Below are 19,710 nucleotides of genomic sequence, written 5' to 3' on the forward strand. Positions count from 1 at the left end.
AAAATAGCCCCAGAGTGGATAGATAGATTGATAGGTGGGTGGGTCTGGTTCAGGGTTGGGACAATTTGTTTTTCTCAGACAAGATAATTGAGAGGAAATCTCAATTAAAAAATCCACCCCCACTCAGACAGGTGGAAGCTGCCCCGCAGCCGGCAGCGCATGTGAGTCCTGGGCGCAAGCCAAAGTCACTTTGGCTTGCTTTTCCCTTCCTGACACATCAGCTGAGGGGGAAAAAGCCCCAGGGCCACAATCCTGACTGGTGTGGGTGACCTGGTGAGCCTGATTTTAGGGAAGCTCACGACAGATCCCCTGAAGCAGGAAAGTCATAGGCTGTGAGGATAAGGGATGCTTTATTATACCCTAAGGTGCCTCCCACAGACCCCGCAGGCCCCGGGGGCTGAGGAATGGCCACAGGTTGGAGCGGCACCAGGTAAGACGGAGACCTACGGGACAAGTGCCTAGATATAGGTGTCCTCAAGGGTTGGGGTACTGCCTCTCTCCACAGGATCGAATGACAAGATTCTCCAGGGAGACCACCCCTTCACCACCCTTTCCATAGCTGAGCTGCCAGGATTATGACAGGCACGGTCCCACCCATCTCTCTGGGCCAAGCTGGGCTTCAGGGCTCTTCTGAAGTGCTGCTTTGATTGACACCTGATTGCAGGAGAGCAAGCAAGAGGGAGGACATTCTTTCAGAATACCCAGCTCCACGCCTGTTGGGTGCAGAGAGGCCCAGACCTGGGGGAGCCGCTGATTTCTGTCACTCCACAAGGCCTGGACTTCTTCATGTTGCGCGGGGTAGGCTACTGACCCAGGCCAGCAGAACACAGGAGCAGGACTGGGGTCTGGGCTGGGTGATCAGCTTCTGAGGGGTCTCTGGGGGCACCGGAGATGCTGTAGACAGACAGACCGCTTAGACGCGGCCCCCACCCCCACCCCTGATGCCCTCATGGCGCTGAGCTGGCACCGGCCTCTCCAGTCTGCTGGGCGCCAAGGCTTCGAGGAGGCAGCTCCTTGTGGCTGTAGTACTCGACCACTTGCTTCGGCACCTCGGCCAGCACGCACTTGGCCAGCGCCGCGGGGGATGCCTGGGTTCAGAGAGAGCATGGTTACTTCTAAGGAGCTTCTAGATCCTCATCCCCCTATCTGGGTCACAGTCCCAGGACTCAAATCTACTTAAGAGACATGTGACTCGGCAGTCAGTTGAGCTGCTACGGACACAGACTGGAAATGCAGCCACTGAGTCCCTAGGCTGTCCTAGCATTAGCTGACAGAGGGGTCCACGACCGTCCCCAGTATGTCTGTGCTGGGGACATCTCTCCCAGCACAGCAGGAAATGTCAGGGGGCAAAGTGGGGCCACCAGGCACAGGTACACACACACTCATGCTCTCTTATGACCATGTATGTGGAGAGTCCATGTGGCATGTTTACTGTGCGGTGGGCACACGGAGCTGTGTGCCAGGTCCACAGAGCCCCCACTGCCCTCTCCATGCCATAGATTTTAGGGTCAGAGCTCCCTGCTCAGGTGGTCATCACGGTAGAGGCCGACTGGGAGCCATCCCTAGGGCCTGCTCTTCTGCCTGACATTAAAAGTGTGGGGCCTGGGCTGGAGAGATGGCTCAGCAGTTAAGAGCACCGACTGTTCTTCCAGAGGTCCTGAGTTCAATTCCCAGCAACCACATGGTGGCTCACAAGCAGCCGTAATGGGATCTGACTCCCTCTTCTGCTGTGTCTGAAGACAGCAACAGTGTACTCATATACATTAAATAAATAAGTAAATATATATTTTTTTAAAGTGTGGGGCCATATCCTGAGCAAGGAAGCCATGAAGGGAGCAGTGGGGACCGCCCCCGGGGCCCAACTCTCAATGCCACCCCCTCTTCCGGCCACTTACATTCTTGAGTTCACGGAAGGGCACAAACTGGACGATGTCCCGTAGTGCTGGCTCGCCCCGTGGGGACCGCAGGACCCCATCATCCCCGTCTAAGATCTGCATATCCGTGAAGTCAGCGTTGCCCACCCCAACGATGATGACAGACATGGGCAGGTGGGAGGCGCGCACGATGGCCTCTCGGGTGTCCGACATATCCGTCACCACACCGTCCGTGAGGATCAGCAGTATGTAGTATTGCTGGAGGCATGGGAAGGAAGGGGGGGGGGGTGCTGGTCCCTGAGTCCTCCCCAAGCCACACATGTCACATCCAGCTCCAGTCCCCCACTAGGAGGAGCCCTGCTGTGTGCGCCTCTCCATAGCCCAGGCTCTAATTATTGAAGCATGACACAACAATCCTAATCATAAATCGCTGTTGGCCACGATGCAGCATAAAGCTCAGCGCTCCACCTATCTTGGCACTGAAAACCCACTTTACAGACAAGACCACCTACTCAGGGCTTGAACCAGGTTTCACATCAGAGGAGGGGGACGCCTGGATGGACAGGGCCCCAACACCCTGACACCAGGGTGCCCAGTCCATGCTTCAAGAATGGCAGGAGTGGGAACTGTTTCAAACAGAAATCCATTCTCTCTCTCACTCTCTTTTTTTTTTGGTTTTTCGAGACAGGGTTTGTCTGTGTAGCCCTGGCTGTCCTGGAACTCACTCTGTAGACCAGGCTGGCCTCGAACTCAGAAATCCACCTGCCTCTGCCTCCCAAGTCCTGGGATTAAAGGCATGCGCCACCACGGCCCGGCAGAAATCCATTTTCATTGGAGAAAATACAATACCCAGGGGGCCGGAGAGATGGCTCAGCAGTTAAGAGCACAGTCTGCTCTTCCAGAGGCCATGAGTTCAATTCCCATCAGCCACATGGTGGCTCACAAGCATCTGTTATTGGATCCCATGCCTGCTTCTGGTGTCTAAGTGACAGGATACTTATATACATTAACTAAATAAATCTTTAAAAAAAAAGAATACCGTACCCAACCAGATGTGGTGTGCACCTAATCCCAGCACTATGGAAACACAGGGAAGATGATCCCTGAGTTCCAGGCCAGCCAGCAGAACTGGAGAGATGGCTCAGTGGCTAAGGGCGCTGACTGCTCTTACAGAGAACCTGGGTTTCATTCTCAGCACCCACATGTAATAAATATTACAAAAAAACGTTTAAGAGCTCGGACAATTGGGGTTGAAGAGACAGTTCAGCAGTTAAGATCACAGACTACTTTCTCAGAAGACCTAGGTTCATTCCCAGCACTCACGTATAAGCCCACAACCATCTGCATACATACAGGCAAATCATTCATACATATAAAGTTTTTAAAAACTCCGGTTCCGGGCAGTGGTGGCGCACACCTTTAATCCCAGCACTTGGAAGGCAGAGGCAGCTGGATTTCTGAGTTCGAGGCCAGCCTGGTCTACAGAGTGAGCTCCAGGACAGCCAGGGCTACACAGAGAAACCCTGTCTCAAAACAAACAAACAAACAAACAAACAAACAAGCTGAACCTCAGGGTATTTACAAAATGCATGAATGTCCTCAAATCTCTGAGCTTGGCATTTAAAGACAGTTGTAATCATAAATTTTCAATTGTATGTGTGCTTTATCATAACAAACTAGTTAAATCAATTTTTTCAAAACATAAGCAATGTGAAGCCTGGTACCCGTGATCCAGAGCGGCCCTAGAACAGAACACAACAAAGCTCTTGGCCATGTTGTTGGGACTTTCCTTTAAGTCTGAGATTAACTCAAGGTGAAACAGTGAAAATGTTTAAATTCAGGAACAAGCGATCCGTGGGCATTTATTGGCCAAGCATGTGGATCTATGGGAATCATCTTGCAATTTCTTATTTTTAATGTTAAAAAGGAAAGGTTATCACTGTGTGGGATGCACACATGCCCATGTGGAGGTCAGGGGCCGACGCCTCTGCCTCACTGCTCTCCCTGGCGCAGACTCTGGGGACCAAGCTCAGGGAGACAGCCTTGCATGGCGGGCACCTCAGCGGGCACCTCAGCGGGCACCTCAGCAGCCCGCCTGGCCATTCCCTGACTTTGGGAAAACATTATGAGATTCAACTCTTAAAAAAGTATTTTCCCTGGGGCTGGAGAGATGGCTCAGTGGTTAAGAGCACTGACTGTTCTTCTGAAGGTCCTGAGTTCAAGTCTCAGCAACCACATGTTGACTCACAACCATCCGTAATAAGGTCAGATGTCCTCTTCTGGTGTGTCTGAAGACAGCTACAGTGTATTTACATATAACAATAAATAATTTTTTTAAAAAAATTATTCCCACCACGAAAACAAAAAGCATAAAATTTGTTGTTTAAAAAAAGGGTGGGTGGGTCCACTCAAGAGAAGACAGACTGGCTGGGTTCACCACATCTGTCCACTCTGGGCAGCACTGCCTAGAACCCAGGATGAGATCCGTTGGAGTCCCTCCTTCTCAGAGCACAGAGGAATCCTGGCAGCCGGCCCCGGAGAGCGGTCCACTGTGGGTAGTGTGTAGCAGTCCCTGACAGAAGACAGGCTGCTGCCCTCTACGCGCTCCTCCCCCTCAGAGTGCTGTTGGGCAGCAGGACTACCCAGGCCCAGAGTCTGGGGGTTCCAGGTGGAGCCTGAAGGGTCAGGATAGGCTCTGTGGGGCTCAAGATGACGGGGACAAGCAAAGTCCAAATCAGAGCACACCTGGGGGTCTCTGGGGAGGACAGGTAAGAGTGTGGACCTGGTAGGACTAGACAGCAGGAGGGACTGCCTGCCTTGCCCTGCCAGATATGAGATCTACCTAAGACCCACTCTGCAGACACGGGCAGCATTGGCATTTAGGGAGGAAGCCACATCAAGCTATAGCTTCTTCCTCTTCTTTTTTTTCCCCCCAGGGTTTCTCTGTGTAGCCCTGGCTGTCCTGGAACTCACTCTGTAGACAAGGCTGGCCTCAAACTCAGAAACCTGCCTGCCTCTGCCTCCCAAGTGCTGGGATTAAAGGCGTGTGCCACCACTACCCAACTAAGCTATAGCTTCCTTTTATTTTTTTTTTTTTAAGATTTATTTATTATATGTAAGTTCACTGTAGCTGTCTTCAGACACCCCAGAAGAGGGCGTCAGATCTCATTACAGACAGTTGTGAGCCACCATGTGGTTGCTGGGATTAGAACTCAGGACCTTCGGAAGAGCAGTCAGTGCTCTTAACCACTGAGCCATCTCTCCAGCCCTAAGCTATGGCTTCTTAAAGAGTTCAAAAGGACACTTAATACAGGAAGCGGATGGAGACAGGAGGGGTGGAGAGGAGGAGAGGATAAACGGGTCCAGGGAGGGGGAAGGGAGAAGGGAAGGAAGGGGCAAGCTGTCGCTACCATGACCCAGTGGACGGCCACAGTCATGCGCTAGTCTGCTCGTTTGTAAATACAATTTCCTTTTTTTTTTCCTCCAAAATGAAAAATTAAAAGTAAGCAGCAGGACAGCTGCGTCTCAGCAACACACAGAGGGCTACAAAGAGCAGAAGACAACCCTGAGGAAAATGTGCACACCGAGCATGCCTGAAAGAAAGCCGACATGTGACACCTGCAGAGGTGCAGAGGGACAGGAAGGAAACTGAGGCAAACCTGAGTCCATCTTGGATAGCCAAGGGCTGACTTTGAAGTGATTCATTCAGTCCTGTGGCAGAACTAAAAACTGGCTGCCCGGGGCTTTGAGGGGGCCACCAGCTGACGACCTGAGCTCACCCCCCTGTACTGCCTGGCTGCCTTTGCACGGGGCGTTACCCAGACTACTGCTGCCCTGGCTCTCCCCCACGACCACACACACAGCTAACTTGAGCGGCAGCTGGATGTGTGCAGTCCCTGTCCCCAGGGACCTACAGAAGCCTCCCCTGTGCGCTCCTCAGCCGCTGCCATGCGGGCCACCTTGGAGATGATGGGTGCCACGTTGGTGGGGCCGTAGAGCTGGACCTTCGGCAGACAGTTCTGGTAGGCCTCCACCACGCCCTGGATCCCTGGAGGGAACAGGGGGAGGGGTGAGCCTGGCCCGATGCAGCCCTGTGCCAAACCCACCCCCAGATCCTACCTTCACACTCGTCGTCCTCGGGGTTGAAATTGATGGCAAAGTCGTGGGACACCTGGTGGGGACAAGAGTCAGACGGGACCTTCCCAGGACCCGCTGGGTTCCCACTTACTGGGAGAAGCTGGTTTGTTGCTTCTTGACCCCTCCTTCCGTGGAGAGAGGAGGCCAAGGAGAAGGAAGGCAGACAGACAGACGGACTACTGTTGGGCAATTACTTTAGTGTCTGGATGAAATAGTAACTGCATCTTCTAAGGAACATTAGCCAACAATCCCCCTCTCCCACCAGCATCTACTGTCACGCCCTAAGGGCCAACCGTCAGTCTCTGGCCCATAGGCCAGGGCCTCCCCTCCCTCCACCCTCATCCCAAGAGGGAATGGTGACAACCAGGTTCTTACACCCAACACACTCCTTCCCGGGGAGGCGAGGCAGAAGGCAGAAGGGAGGAAAGGAGGGTAGGAGCTCCAGCCCAGGCCTCTCCTACCTCATACTTGGGAGGGATCCGGGCTCCAAATCCCAGAGCGGAAAATCGCTTGTCACTGGAAAAGAGGAGCCAGGTTCCCAGCTGAGTGAAGCAGACACCGGAGAAGGACAAGGCCTGGGCCTTGCTGGGTCAGAAGTGGGGTCACAGCCATGCCACAGAGGGGAAACTAGGGGCCTGAGCTGAGACCATCCATAGTACAGGCAGGACACGGGAGCGTTGACACGGCAGGACTGGGAGCTGCTCCCCGGGTCTTTCCTCCGGGCCTAAGGACCCTGACCTGCGGTTGCAGCTCCTGAAGCTCACCTACTCTGCCCCACTACACTCTCTGTTCTCCCAGAGAGAGGGAGAGTCCTGTGGGCGGGGAGCTCAGGGCAGATCTGGGTTGTGGTGTGGAGCTCAGAGACCAGACCATCTGGGTTTGCCCTCAGCTCCTTCCTCATCAGTCCCCCCGAGGCTCGTGGCATTTTTCCGCCCTATAAAATGATTTCCAACCAACGCCCAGGTTTGTTTCACAGTGAAGGGGTATGTGGCCTTGATAGAGACACAGCCCACCCCCCCATCCGTCCCCTGAAGGGTCTGTACCCAAGGTCAGGTGAGCAGCATGGTCTACTGTCGTCCTCTGCTGGATTGCTGCAAGGATGGCCCCCCTCTTGCTTGAGCTCACTCCCCTACAATCAGGTGTCCCCTGATTCGAAGCCCCACTTCAGAAGAGCCCCCAAACCCAACTTGGCCCAGAGAGATGGGTGGGGGCCACACCTGTCATAATCCTGGCAGACCTCGCCCACGGCCACCAATGCCCTCAGGTACTCGTTGGGCTGGTACGGGTTGATGTGGTGGAGGGAACAGCTGTTCCTCGGGTCACCGTTGGAGGCTGTGAAGTCTATGGCTACCTGCAGGCGCCAGGATGATGGGTGTCACTGTGCACCTGTGCTCTCCGCGTGCATGCTCACACACACGTGCGCTCTCACACACACACACACAGACACACACAGACACACACAGACACACACAGACACAGACACACACACACACACACTGCACAGGCACAGGATACCCCAGCCTAGCTTGACGTCAAGAGCCTAGCATCTCAGCTTCCCCAGCTCTCCGCAAGCTCCACTATTCACTGGAAGGACTTGCTATACCCTAGAAGATGGGGGGCTCCCCAGACCCTGAAATCCCAGGATACCATTGACCCTGTCCTCTGGGAGATCCTTTGAGCTGAACTTCCCTCAGAGGGGCAAGGCCCATGGAAACTCTTTCCCTCTTAAATGCCACGGTCCCTCTGTGCCTCCACCTCATCATTCCAAGGCCATCTTGGTGTGGCTTTCTGCTCAGTATAGCTGTGCATGAACGCAGGGATCAGAGTCTGAGATAGACTCTCCTGGACCACCTGTGGTCTGCTCAAGGCTAGCCCTCATTAACTAAGTGCCCACTCCTGTTCTCTTCTTTAAGGTGTTTCTTGTTCTTCTTCCATCCCTATAATTCTGTAGAAGGGATGCCCTGGGTGCAGCTAAGGGGGGCTGGTCCTCAGCCCCCCTATCCTTTCCTTCATCAGCATCAAAAGAAAGACACAGGGAAATGTAGATGAGAACAAATAGCACCTCGGAACCTGACCTCTCTGTTTGCTCCTGCCCAGTTGGCTGGGGCAGCACGGGGTGGGGGTGGGGGTGGGGGTGGGGGCGGGGGCGTGGAGGCAGGACTACAGACTTACCGTGCAGTGGATCTGGCAGCCACCCATGATGTAATCCAGGAAGGAGTGGACCCTGTGGAGCTTCCGGGCAATGCGGTTGGCAAAGCCACTCGTGACCCCTCACCCCACCCAAGTCCACCCAGAAAAGCAGGTCAGTGTCAGTGGGGGAGGGGTTGAGTATCTCTCCCTCCTCCCTCACCCTTCCCAGGTATTTCAAGACCCATGGTGACGACCACCACACCTTAGAACTGTACCTTCGAGAATCAAGAATCACCTGACAACTCGGAGAAGCTAATCCCGCTAACCCATGTCCCTAGGGGCTCCGGGTGGGAGGGGCCGAGGCTCACCTTCAGGTCGGCCAGGACCACCACCCCAGAATTCTTGTAATTGCGCTTCTTCTGTTTGTACTTGGCATTCACACAGTCCCACTGGGCCTGGCACAGGGACAAGGACAGGCAGAAGCTCCACCCAGAGCAGCAGTATTCAGCCCCCCACACACACAAGGGCCAGGAGCCCCTGGATGTCCCAGTCCTGCTGGGGTCCTCACACTCCACAAGGCTGTCTCCAACAGGGCATACAAAGCCAGTGCTGCCCCATGGGGACTAGAAATGGCCTCTGTGGGGACATACCCATTTCACAGGGGAACAGTCAGGTACACAATGGAACAGAGACCAGCCATGTAGATGAGGATATGAGCAAGACAGGGGCTGAGGTTAGACCCTGCACACTGCAGCCTTGGCCTGTTGGCCAGCCATATTCTGAGCCTGTAGATCTTCCTCAGGGACACCAGGGCCCAAGAAAGAAGCCAGGGCGACTCTCCCAGCATGCCCACCCAGCTACGGAGGGTTAGGCAGGTCCCAGGAAGGGCGCCCCTCCCACCTTGACACACAGAAGGACACGGTTGCTCACACGGTCACTTGCTTGCAGGCCCCTGTTCTGGCCTCGTGGTGGATGTCACTGTTCTTTGTCACCTTGGTGCCTTCTCTCGGGTGGGGTACAATGACTAGCCTCCCGGAGACCCACTAGAACAAGTCAGAACCTGTGTGGCCCGAGATGGGCCAGCAACTCACCTGTTCCTCCTCAAAGGCCTTCTGCATGTCTGCGAAGGTGGTGGTGAAGTCGCCAATGAAGTCATGCTTCCCTCGCGAGTCATAGTCCCAGACCAGGCACTGGAGAGCCCAGGCCTCTCATAAGGTGGGGGTGTTCCTCGGAGGACCTGAGGCCCTCCCGACCCTGTGCAGGCTGTTATTTATCATCCCCTCTGCGGTCTTCCCTTAGCCACAAATCCTAACTCTGCAAATCTCAGCTGGTCTGGGGAAAATGGACACCTGCCCGTGGGTCCTGGCCCCGCCCCGTGGCCACGCCCCCAAACTCCCTGGCCCTGCCCCCATGGCCACGCCCCAACTTCCCTCCAAACCCCATCTCCCACCTTCAGAGGCCGTGTCTCCTCGCAGCTGCAGAGTGAGTTCAGGGACACCTTGAAGGGTTCCCACACTGGGTTAAGGTTATTCTTTACTACCTGTGGGCCAGAAAAGACTGACCTGGTGGAGACCCCAAGGGAGCGAGGCCCGGGGGCGCTGGAATCCTTAGCTCATTGGCCCCTTAGCTGGGGTACGGGGCTCTTAGAGTCTCAGCCTGCAGGGGCACTTGGGTGGCAGCCTGTATCCTGCCCCATGGAGACTGGGTACTAGGAGCCTAGGTCTGCTTCAGGCTGCAAGCAGAACTGGTGTAGCCCAAAGCCTCCCAGTCTCCACCCCCTCCACCCCTGACCCTAATAGCTTCAGCCTCATGCCAGCCACCTGGGCTGTTTTCTCCTTAAATAGATTCTTTTTCCCTCAAATTAATTTGTCTCAAAAGGGAACTCTCTCCCCGCTGTAACTAAAATCCTGTTTCTCTGCAGGAGGAAGCAGGTATCCCTAAAAATAGGACCGGTAGCAACAGAGCCGCCACGCTAAATCTGGGCGGACAGAGAGCCAATCCTGCCAGCTGTTGCATCCATCGAAAGAGAGGGAGGGCCTTGGAAGTAAAGACCCCCCAGCCACCGGGTCGTGGCATCTCCCTGTCCCTCAGCTGGGAGGATGCCGGGCCCACTTCCGGTCACCTGATTTGACTCCTGAACCCCTCTGTCGTCAGGCAGCGCGACCCTCACCTCTGTCCGGTACACCAGCTGCTCGCTCCCGTCGTCATTGACCCGATACAGCTCTAGGAAGGGGTCCGACTTGCTGAAGAGGTCCTGGGGCAGCAGAGGGTGTGCTGGCAAGAGGGCTAGCCAGCTGCCGGCCTGAGCCCGGCTCCATCCCTTACGGCCCTGCCAGCTTCATCCTTTGCAGGTCAGAAATTCACCCCCGCCCCAAGCTCCAGTTCTCCCAGGCATAAAGCGAGTTGGAAAGACTCCCCGAGAGCCTGCCGTGATAGGACTCACGGTTTGGAGCCTTCACTGGCTTCACCCATGGGGACCCTTCCTTAGTCTGTCCCCGGGATGTTTCCACAGACCCCACCCTGCTAGTCCTCACCTCTGCTCTGCTGCTTGGTGTCTAAACAGTTGTTCACACCCCGCCTACCCACCCTTGCTGGCCCCAGCTTAAATATCTCAAGGGAGATGAGGACCTGCGCAGGGTCAGTTTCCAACCCGTGAGAGGAACCAACGAACCAGGCTCAGTTCCAGTTCACCACAGTGACCTCTCTGTCCTCACTGGAGGACACAGTGCCTCTCTCCCCATCATTAAATATGTACCCTGCTGGTCTGATGGTCACATGCCAAGGCGTGATGCAGAACGAAGCTCTCTCTACCACTGCATATCGCAGTGTGCACGAGTGTGTGTATGTGCACGCGCGCATGTGTATGTGCGTGCATGTGTGTGTGTGTGTGTGTGCATGTGTAACAAAGCTCTCTACTACCGTATATTGCGATGTGCATGTACATGTGTGTGTGCATGTGTGTGTGTACATGTGTGTATGCGTGTATATACATGTGCGTATGCCTGTGTATACATGTGTGTATGCATATGTGTGTGCATGTGTGTGTGCATGTGTGAGCATTACATGAGTGTGTGTGTGTGCACGTGCATGTGTGTATGTGTGCAGGTGTGTGTGTGTGCACACATATGTATGCATGTGTGTGCATGTGTATGTGTAGCTGAGACAGTGACAGACATGTCTGTGATGACTGTAAAGTGTAACAGTTAACAATGAATGTGGTAACCAGGACTGTGACAGCAGCGTGCCAAAGGCTCCACACGCGTCTCTCACGTCTCTTGTTTTCTGAAGCTTAGAGGCCAGTGCTGGGCAGGAACTAGGTTTCCACAGTGAGCCAGCCTGCAGGAGTCTCAGAAGCCAGCATGCAGGGGATCTCGGCCTCACCTTGTCATCTAGTTTCCGGGCTTGGAAGGAGAGCTCCACGTAGCCGTTGTTCCCAGAGATGTCCTCTGCTATCACCTGTGTGTGTCACAGGGGACAGGTGGGCTCCGGGCCATCGGTCTCAGCCCCCGCCTCAGCTGCCACTGGTCCTCAGGGGGCTCTGGTCTCTCCTAGTAGCTCCACAGCTCCAGTCCATCTGAGGCCTCCTCCAGAGGCACCCCTCCCTACAGCCCTGGGCCTCACCGTGATGGTGGATTTGCCAGCATTCCTCCCGAATCTCAGCACCAATGGGCGTGTCATTTTCTTCTGGGCCACGATCTAGAAAACAAGAAAGCTAGGCAGGCTTCAAAGAGGAAGAGGACACCCTCCTGGGCTCATTCTTCTGTTCTCGGTGGCTTCCCGCCCCACCCCCCACACACACACCCCACACTCCCCTACACCCCCGCCGCTGGCAGCCTTTCTGCCAGGGGTCTGAACGTGCTACTCAAAGTCTCTCCCTCCTGGGTCTTCTCATCTGCCTGTGGCGTGCACAGGTCCCATGAGGGGCAACAGAAGGAGATGCATTTGGACATCAACCATCAACAGGACCTCACTGTATAGCTGGCCAGACTCTGCTCATCGGTCTTGGGGTGAGAAGCCTTGTAGGGTGACTGAGCTCTGGACCCCCGCCCCCCCCGTCCCAAATGAGTCTGAGTGGCCCCGAGATGACAGAAGATGGGCGCTTGGCACAGGTGCCTGCTGAGAGAGCCATGAGGCTGTGGGCGCCAATGCTCAGTCCCTGGAGAGCCCATCTCCCTCCTTGGCTCCCTTCCCCGCTCGTCCCACTGAGTGCATAGCTACCCATAGAGCAGTGCACCCCAAACCTAAGGAGGGAAGTGACGTCACACAGGCCCAGGGTGCACGTGGCGTATCACCTGTCCAGTAGGGAACAGAGTCCACAGGACAAGATCCAGACAACCCTTTCGGCCTTCACATCTTTCCATGTTCAAGGGCCCAGGATGGTCTATAGGGCAGTTGTTACCTTGACACCCAGGAGTGGCCTCTGACTCACATTTGCTACTAGCTGATGGACACCAGGGGACCACGGTAAAAAGACCTACAGATTGTGGCACCTGACCAGTCAGCCACACTGACATCAGAGCTCACAGTGCATGTAGATGTGTTCAAGTACAGAACCTGTATGTGGCCCTCCGTGTAGCCACACGTGGTCACGTATGTCTGTGCCCACATATGTTCATGTAGCTCAGTGCTGCCCAGACTGCGGTGCGTGTGTGCATGCCTGGGAAGGCATCTGGGAATGCATCCACATGTGTCTGCTCCTGTGCCATTGTCTGTAAGAGCCAGGAAGGGACGGCACCCCGCTCCATCCCAGCCACTGTTACATAAAGCAGGGATGGCAGAGAGATCTAAGGAGAAGGAGCCCGACCCGGCAGTGGTGGGGATGAGTCACACTCGTGATGTCGGAATGGAGAACCAGACACCGAGAACAGGCCGTGGGGTCACCACGCAGGAAACTCAAAAACAGAAATAGCCAAGGGACTGGCAAGAAAGAGCGACCTGCATGGTGACAGAAATGCCCACCTAGTCGGGTGACAGCCCCGTGAGACTGCTGGGCGACTCAGTGCCTCCATGTCTTCTACAAAGTATTCCTTAATGTGAAGGGTATTCTGTGGCGAGGTGGGAAGGCTGTGTCACGCAGCCCAGAGCGCGAGCAGACTGAAGTTCTTGTCACATGGGCAACAGAGGAGGCCGAGGACAGTGGCTCCCGGCTGCCAGCAGGAGTCCCATGGTTAACCCCATGCAGTGCTCCTCCCAACCCCTGCTGCAGGGAAAAACATGGAGTCTGCCCCTGGCCCTGTGTGGGATAGAACCCAGAACCTGCCACTTAGCTGTGAGCCAGACTCTGGAAGGCTTGTGTGCTACTGTGGAAAGACTCGTGAAAAGGCAAATACAAGGTACAGGCAGAACTGTGTGTAGAGTGTGTGGGGGTAGGAGTGGGAGGCGGGAGGGGTGGGGGAAGAGATTTTAAAGACAGGATCTTACTATGCAGTTCAGGTTTCTGTGGACCGGGTGGCAGCCCTCCCCTCTCCTCAGTCTGCCGCAGCCTGGGATTATAGGTGGGAGCCAGGACAGCTGGCTCTGGCTTGCTTTTTGTTTGCTTGGGCTTTTTTCTTCTTGTGTTGAAACAGGATCTCGAGTGGCTCAGACTGGCTTAAGACTTAGATTTGATGTGCGTCAGATGATGGTCTCAAACTCCTGACCCTCCTGCCTTCAACTTCCAAATATTAGAATCACAAGCATGTACCTGGTTTGTGGGAGGGAGTGGATGTGCCTGTGTGTGTACATGTGGGTGTGTGAAGGCCACAGTAGGACATCAGGTGTCTTGTCCGTCATTCTTGTCCCTGGGGCTAGATTGGTGACCAACAAACTCCAATAAATTTTGGGACTGTACCCCTCAAAGTTGTGGGTGCTGGAGATTTGAATTCACGTCCTGTTTGTGTAACAAGAGCTTTCACCAGACAAGCCCTTTCCCAGGTTCCTCCTCCTCCTCCTCCTCCTCTGCCTCTGCCTCCTCCTCCTCCTCCTCTTCCTCCTCCTCCTCTTCCTGCTCTCCCCCTCCTTTTTCTTCTTCTTAAAGATGGTTTCACTAATCCAGGTTGGTTCCAAACTCACCATAGAGCACAGAGCAGAAGATAAACTTTTTTTTTTTTTGAGGCAGAACCTCTCTCTCTACAGCCCTGGCTGAGCTGGAAGTCATTATGTAGACCAGGCTGGCTCTGAACTCTCAGAGATCTGCCTGCCTCTGCCTCTCCAGTGCTGAGATTAAAAATGTGCACCATTGCTGGGCAGTGGCGGTGCACGCCTTTAATCCCAGCACTTGGGAGGCAGAGGCAGGAGGATTTCTGAGTTCAAGGCCAGCCTGGTCTACAGAGTGAGTTCCAGGACAGCCAGGGCTACACAGAGAAACCCTGTCTCGAAAAACCAAAAGCAAAAAACAAAAATGTGCACCACCACTCAACCTTGACTTTCTGATCCTCCTGCCTCTACTTCTTTTTACATGGTGTTGGGGACAGCGAATCCAGGGCCCTGAGCCCAACAGGCAAGCACTGTGTCAAATGAGGCACATTCCCACCTGTGCCTCATTTGTAAGGGGAAAAAATGTATGTTTTATTCAGTCATGTGAGAACACCACTCACGTGAGGACTCCACTCTGGACAGAACTAGAAGGATCTGGAGGGAGACGTGCTAGAACAGGCATGTGGGACACACAGGAGCATGGAACCCAGCTCAAAAATATTAAAACTGCCAGGCAGTGGTGGTGCATGCCTGTGATCCCAGCACTCAGGAGGCAGAGGCAGGTGGATCTGGGCTACAGCGTGAGTTCTAGGACAGCTAGGCCTATACAGAAAAACCCTGTGTCAAAAAAAACAAAAACCAAAAACCAGCCAAACAAACAAACAAACAAACAAACAAACAAAAACTCTGAGGACTGAAGACACGGCTCAGCAATTGAGAATTCTTGCTGCTCTTGCAAGAGGACCCAGGGTTGGCTCCCAGCACCTAGAGAGGCTAATAACTGTCTGTAACTCTGCTTCCGGAGTCTCTGATACCCTCTTCTGATTTCCCAGGACCCAGGATAAATGTGGTATCCAGACATAGTTGTGTGCAAAACACCTATACACATAAGATATATAAATCATTAAAAAATAAAACTGGGGCTGGAGAGATGGCTCAGCGGTTAAGAACACTGACTGCTCTTCCGAAGGTCCTGAGTTCAAATCCCAGCAACCACATGGTGGCTCACAACTATCCGTAACAAGATCTGACTCCCTCTTCTGGAGTGTCTGAAGACAGCTGCAGGGTACTTACATAAAATAAGTAAACAAATCTTTTAAAAAAAAAACTGATAAGGGTCCTGGTTAGCGGCACACACCTTTAACGCCGACACTTGGGAGACAGAGGCAGAAGGGTCTCTATGAGACCGGGTCAGCCAGGGCTACACAGCGAGACTGTCTAAAGCAAAGAGGCAATGTAACAACTAGCAAGGGACGGTGGACATGCTGGTGTCCTCCTGCACCAGCAGCACTCAAGGCTGAGGCGGGAGGATCTCAACTTCAAAGACAGCCTGGGCTGTCTCAAACACACAAGTGCTTTGAAGGAGAAGTGGAAGCAGGCAGAGCCAGATGCTCCTCTCTGCAGAATCCCTGAGCCGAGGGCATCACTGCCCAAGAAGCTGCTCCCGCCCTCTTCCCTGCTGAGATAATGGGGTACTCACTTGACCCAGGGTACACTCCATGCCCCCTAGGAAGTCATCATCCTGACAACTCATTCCGCTAGGCCCGTGGGTGTCATACACCTCAAAGCGCAGCTTCTGTACCTCCTCGAAGTAATAGTCGACGGTGAAGACCTTGGAGAACACAGGGTGCAGGCAGCTCTTCACCACCTCTGTTCTGTCCACCTGCAACAAGCCCCGCGCTATGAGCCAGCCCCATGGGTGGGACCTCCCTGCAGATCTGTCTGGCTTCCTGCCACCCCCTCCCACTCACCTGTACCATTCCAAGCCTGTTTACCATCCGTGGGGCCCAGCTCCCACCTGCGTATACAGGGCGGTTTGCCCAAAAGGGTCGCACCATACACCAGCGACACTCGTGTGCCTGGGATAAAAACACACCCTTCCCCTAGCCAGCCACAGGCTGCAGTTTCTCCGCATTCTCTCATCTTGTGCCCACTACTACCTTCCTATCTCCACATTACAGATGCTATAACACTGAGGCTCAGGGACCGGCAGGACCAGGGTGTCAGGGACAGAATCAGATCCTCATCCTGGGCAGGGCAAGCCTTTCCCCAGCACTCAGCTGAGTGGCAAAGATTTCCCTGCTCGAGGGACTTGGGTTCACCAGTCTCTCCCACGGAGTTCAGCTCCCTCCTTCAGAACATATACCAATGACAAACCTTTTTTTTGGGGGGGGGGGGTGAGACAGGGTTTCTCTGTGTAGCCCTGGCTGTCCTGGAACTCACTCTGTAGACCAGACTGGCCTCGAACTCACATAGCTCCACCTGCCTCTGCCTCCCACGCCGGGCACCAATGACAAACCTTAGCTAGCAGACTATCAAGTCTCCTCAGCAATGGAGGTTCCTGTATGCAAGACAAGGGTCTGCCTGGGCTTTGCCAGGAATATATGTATCAGGCAGGCAACAATCAAGCCAGACAACGCTATGGGAGGACCTGGGTCACAGGATGGTCCTGAAACAGACTGCAGCAGGGCAGCCCCCTAATACCTTCTAGGGGCATGGCACATGCTTTGGGGCAGGTCCTTTATCTTCTAGGACGGTGAGCCACAGGACTTCTCAGACCCAGAGCCTACGGAATAGCTGAGATGCAGAACTGTATCATATGGGATGCCCCGCATCCATAGAGGGCCCCCGAAGATGTCCTCCCCTTCACTCTCTGGATGCCCTGGGTACCCCACAGCCCCAGTGTCTCTCTTTCCTGGCGATCCTCCCATGCTTTCTGCATCACCGCCAGGGGCCAAGGGGCGGCTCGGTGGCTCGGAGCTGCTGCTGGGGGCACTGCCGCTTGAGTACCGACTCAGGTTCAAGTCTTTTTATGCCTGTCAGGTGTGCCCCTGTTTCCCACTCTTGAGATAAAGCCAGTCCCCATGAGAGTTGGCGACTGAGAAAGTGGTTTGTATACTCCACGACACGGGCTATATACAACACTAGCCTTACCCTTCTTGGGGCTAATGAGAGCTGGTGAGTACAGAGAAGCCCTCTTTCTGAAGACCCTGGCTACCCTGGGTTTATGCGTGGCCAGTGGAAAAACCCCATGCTGGGATGTGGGTCGGCAGGGGGCATTAAGGAGCGGGGAGGGGCTTTCAGACCTCAACTGGAGCCACAGACGAGCAATTTGCGATTTCCCCTAAATCGCAGTGTCTTAAATCTGAGCGATGGAGTCCCTGGCCAGCCCTGGCCAGCTCCACTCTACCCAGCCAGCAAGGTCTTATTCGCGGCCCTAACACCACCGACCATGCTGCTTCACCGGCGAGAAGCTCATGGCTACTGCAGCCAATTGAAGGGGAGCTCTATGACCTTAGACAGTCCCTAATACCTGCCTCAGGCAGTGTCCCCACTCCTGAGCTGCACTCCTTCCTGCGCTCCTTAGTCTAGCCTGGGCGCTTCGCTCTAGACATACAACCCCAGGCTGAGACCCTCGGCTGCACTTCTGAGCACTTTCCGCCGAGGTTCCTTTCCGCCGCTGCTCCCTCGTTGCCCTGCCCTTCCTCGCAGGCGGTAGACACCTCCTCTTTCGCCCTGGTAACCCCAGTTTTGGAACACCTTTGCCAGCACCCCAAACCTCGACTCACACTTAGGTCTCCAGGTGCCCAGCTCCAGGACACTGGCCGCCCTACCTGTAACCACTGGCCCTGTGCCTGCTGCAGCAGCACCACGCTGGGGTCGGACTTGGTCAGCGGGTCCCGGTCCAGCAGGTGCCGGCAGCTCAGCCGCAGCTCCACCTTCGAGGCGCAGGGTGCAGGCACCACCCCCGGGGCCACCGCGCGCTCCGAGTCGCCGCTCATGCTTCAGGCTCCGCACTCGAACCGGTGGGCGCCGGAGAAATGGTGGCCGGACCAGGCGTGGCCGCGCTTCCCCGCACGCCCGCCGGGCGCGGGCACACGTGTCTCGGGCGGCCGCCACAGAGCGGGGGCTGTAGGGCGGCGATGCAGCGGGGAAGGGATGGAGGGGACCGCGAAGGGGCGGGGCCGGGGTGGGGCCACCGGAGGAAAGCACACGGACCTGGCAGGGAGCTGACAGCCCCCGGAGAGCCGCCCCTTGGAGACAGGGGTTTCGATCCCCTCTCTGGAGCTGAGAGATAGGGTCTGGGTTGCACGCCAGCTCTGGGATTGTGGTGTCTCTATAGGGTTCGTCGGTTCTGGAGGCTCCGCAGTCCACACTGCTCGAACCTAGGCATCGGGTTTGCTTCCTAGACACCAGACAGCCTCCGAGAGAGGCACAAGCACCCCAGACTCACACCAAAGCCCTGTGTCCCTCTTGGGGTTGTCACCTAAATCAAAGAGCAACTTCGTGGTCGCTCACTGGCTGCCCTGCGCGAGCTGGCAGCAGGAAGGGTGTCCCTGTTTCTTAGAATTTGTAGGCCAGGGGCAGGTCCTCACCAGACTCTGGTCTATGGCTGAGGGTCGGAGAGGGACTAGGAGTGTTCTCTCCCAGTCACTCCCCACAACCATCCCCCCAGGTGGAAGGAAGGCTTCATTACCCCTCCCTCTTGTACTCTCCCTCTCCTTCCCAGAGAAAGGCGCTCGGAAGAGGAGGTGTTGGTTCCGACAGCAATCACCCCCCAGCCCATTCTCTTTGCCAATTTCTGCCTAAATATAGGGCAGAACCCAGACCAAAAGCCACGGCTGGGGCGGGGATTGAGGCAAAGGGGGCAGGAGATCCGGAGTATAGGGCGGGGTGTTTGTGCCTGTGGGGGTGTCCTGTGGTGTAGTTTGGTGTGTTCAGTATCAACAAACAAGACTCCAGAAGATTCTTGGATCAAAAGGGTGTCAACACCAAGACTGGGATATTCAAGGTGGTGGGAAGTGCGCGTGGGGGTAGTGTAGCTTTGATGAAGGGTTAAACTCTTAAGGTATTGTGGGGACAACACCTCCTTGAACTAGGGACACACCCATCCCGCTCCAGCGAACATCCTCCATTCCCCTAGGCCATCGCCTTCCTGCTTCCTGCTTCCCGGGCTGTTCTGAGCAGTCCTTCTCCAGAGCTGCCCCAGTCAGGGGTCTTCCCTCTGCTAACTCCAGCGCGGGCAGCTCTGGGCTTCTCAGTCCTGCAGGGTTGGGAGAGCCCACCTGTAGCTCACTGCTGCTTGAGGGCTTGTAGTTGTGGCTTTCCGTTCGCAGGGACTCATGGTCGCTCCAGAGCCCGTGGTTTCCTGGGATTCTTCCACTCCTGGCCACTCAGCACTTAACCTGAGCAAAGAGAATGGGAAGGCCGGGCGGTGGTGGCGTACTCCTCTAATCCCAGCACTCTGGGAGGCAGAGGCAGGCAGATTTCTGAGTTCGAGGCCAGCCTGGACTACAAAGTGAGTTACAGGACAGGCTACACAGAGAAACCCTGTCTTGAAAAAACAAAACAAAACAAACAACAACAACAACAACAAAAAAAAAAAGAATGGGAA

The 19,710-nt window shown here is 55.1% G+C and overlaps 1 protein-coding gene across 2 annotated transcripts; it reads right to left on the minus strand.

Annotated features, from left to right (window-relative positions):
- Window positions 1-331: 331 nt before the first annotated feature.
- On the minus strand, window positions 332-18,283 carry Cpne7 (copine 7). Of its 2 annotated transcripts, none has more exons than XM_052166848.1 (15): window positions 17,930-18,283; window positions 15,898-15,978; window positions 11,763-11,837; window positions 11,523-11,597; window positions 10,312-10,395; window positions 9,592-9,681; window positions 9,233-9,331; window positions 8,510-8,596; window positions 8,184-8,243; window positions 7,229-7,362; window positions 6,473-6,527; window positions 5,994-6,045; window positions 5,789-5,922; window positions 1,896-2,132; window positions 332-1,088 (listed from the first exon to the last, which is right to left on the minus strand). In XM_052166848.1, exons 1-15 carry the CDS (start codon window positions 18,095-18,097, stop codon window positions 948-950), a joined length of 1,572 nt encoding a protein of 523 aa, XP_052022808.1. In that variant the 5' UTR covers window positions 18,098-18,283; the 3' UTR covers window positions 332-947. The 2 variants fall into 2 exon arrangements, with proteins under 2 accessions (XP_052022808.1, XP_052022807.1); XM_052166847.1 differs by having other exon boundaries at window positions 15,796-15,978.
- Between the last annotated feature and the right edge of the window lie 1,427 nt (window positions 18,284-19,710).

The sequence above is a fragment of the Apodemus sylvaticus genome, chromosome 21, assembly GCF_947179515.1.
Source record: "Apodemus sylvaticus chromosome 21, mApoSyl1.1, whole genome shotgun sequence".
NCBI lineage: Eukaryota > Metazoa > Chordata > Mammalia > Rodentia > Muridae > Apodemus > Apodemus sylvaticus.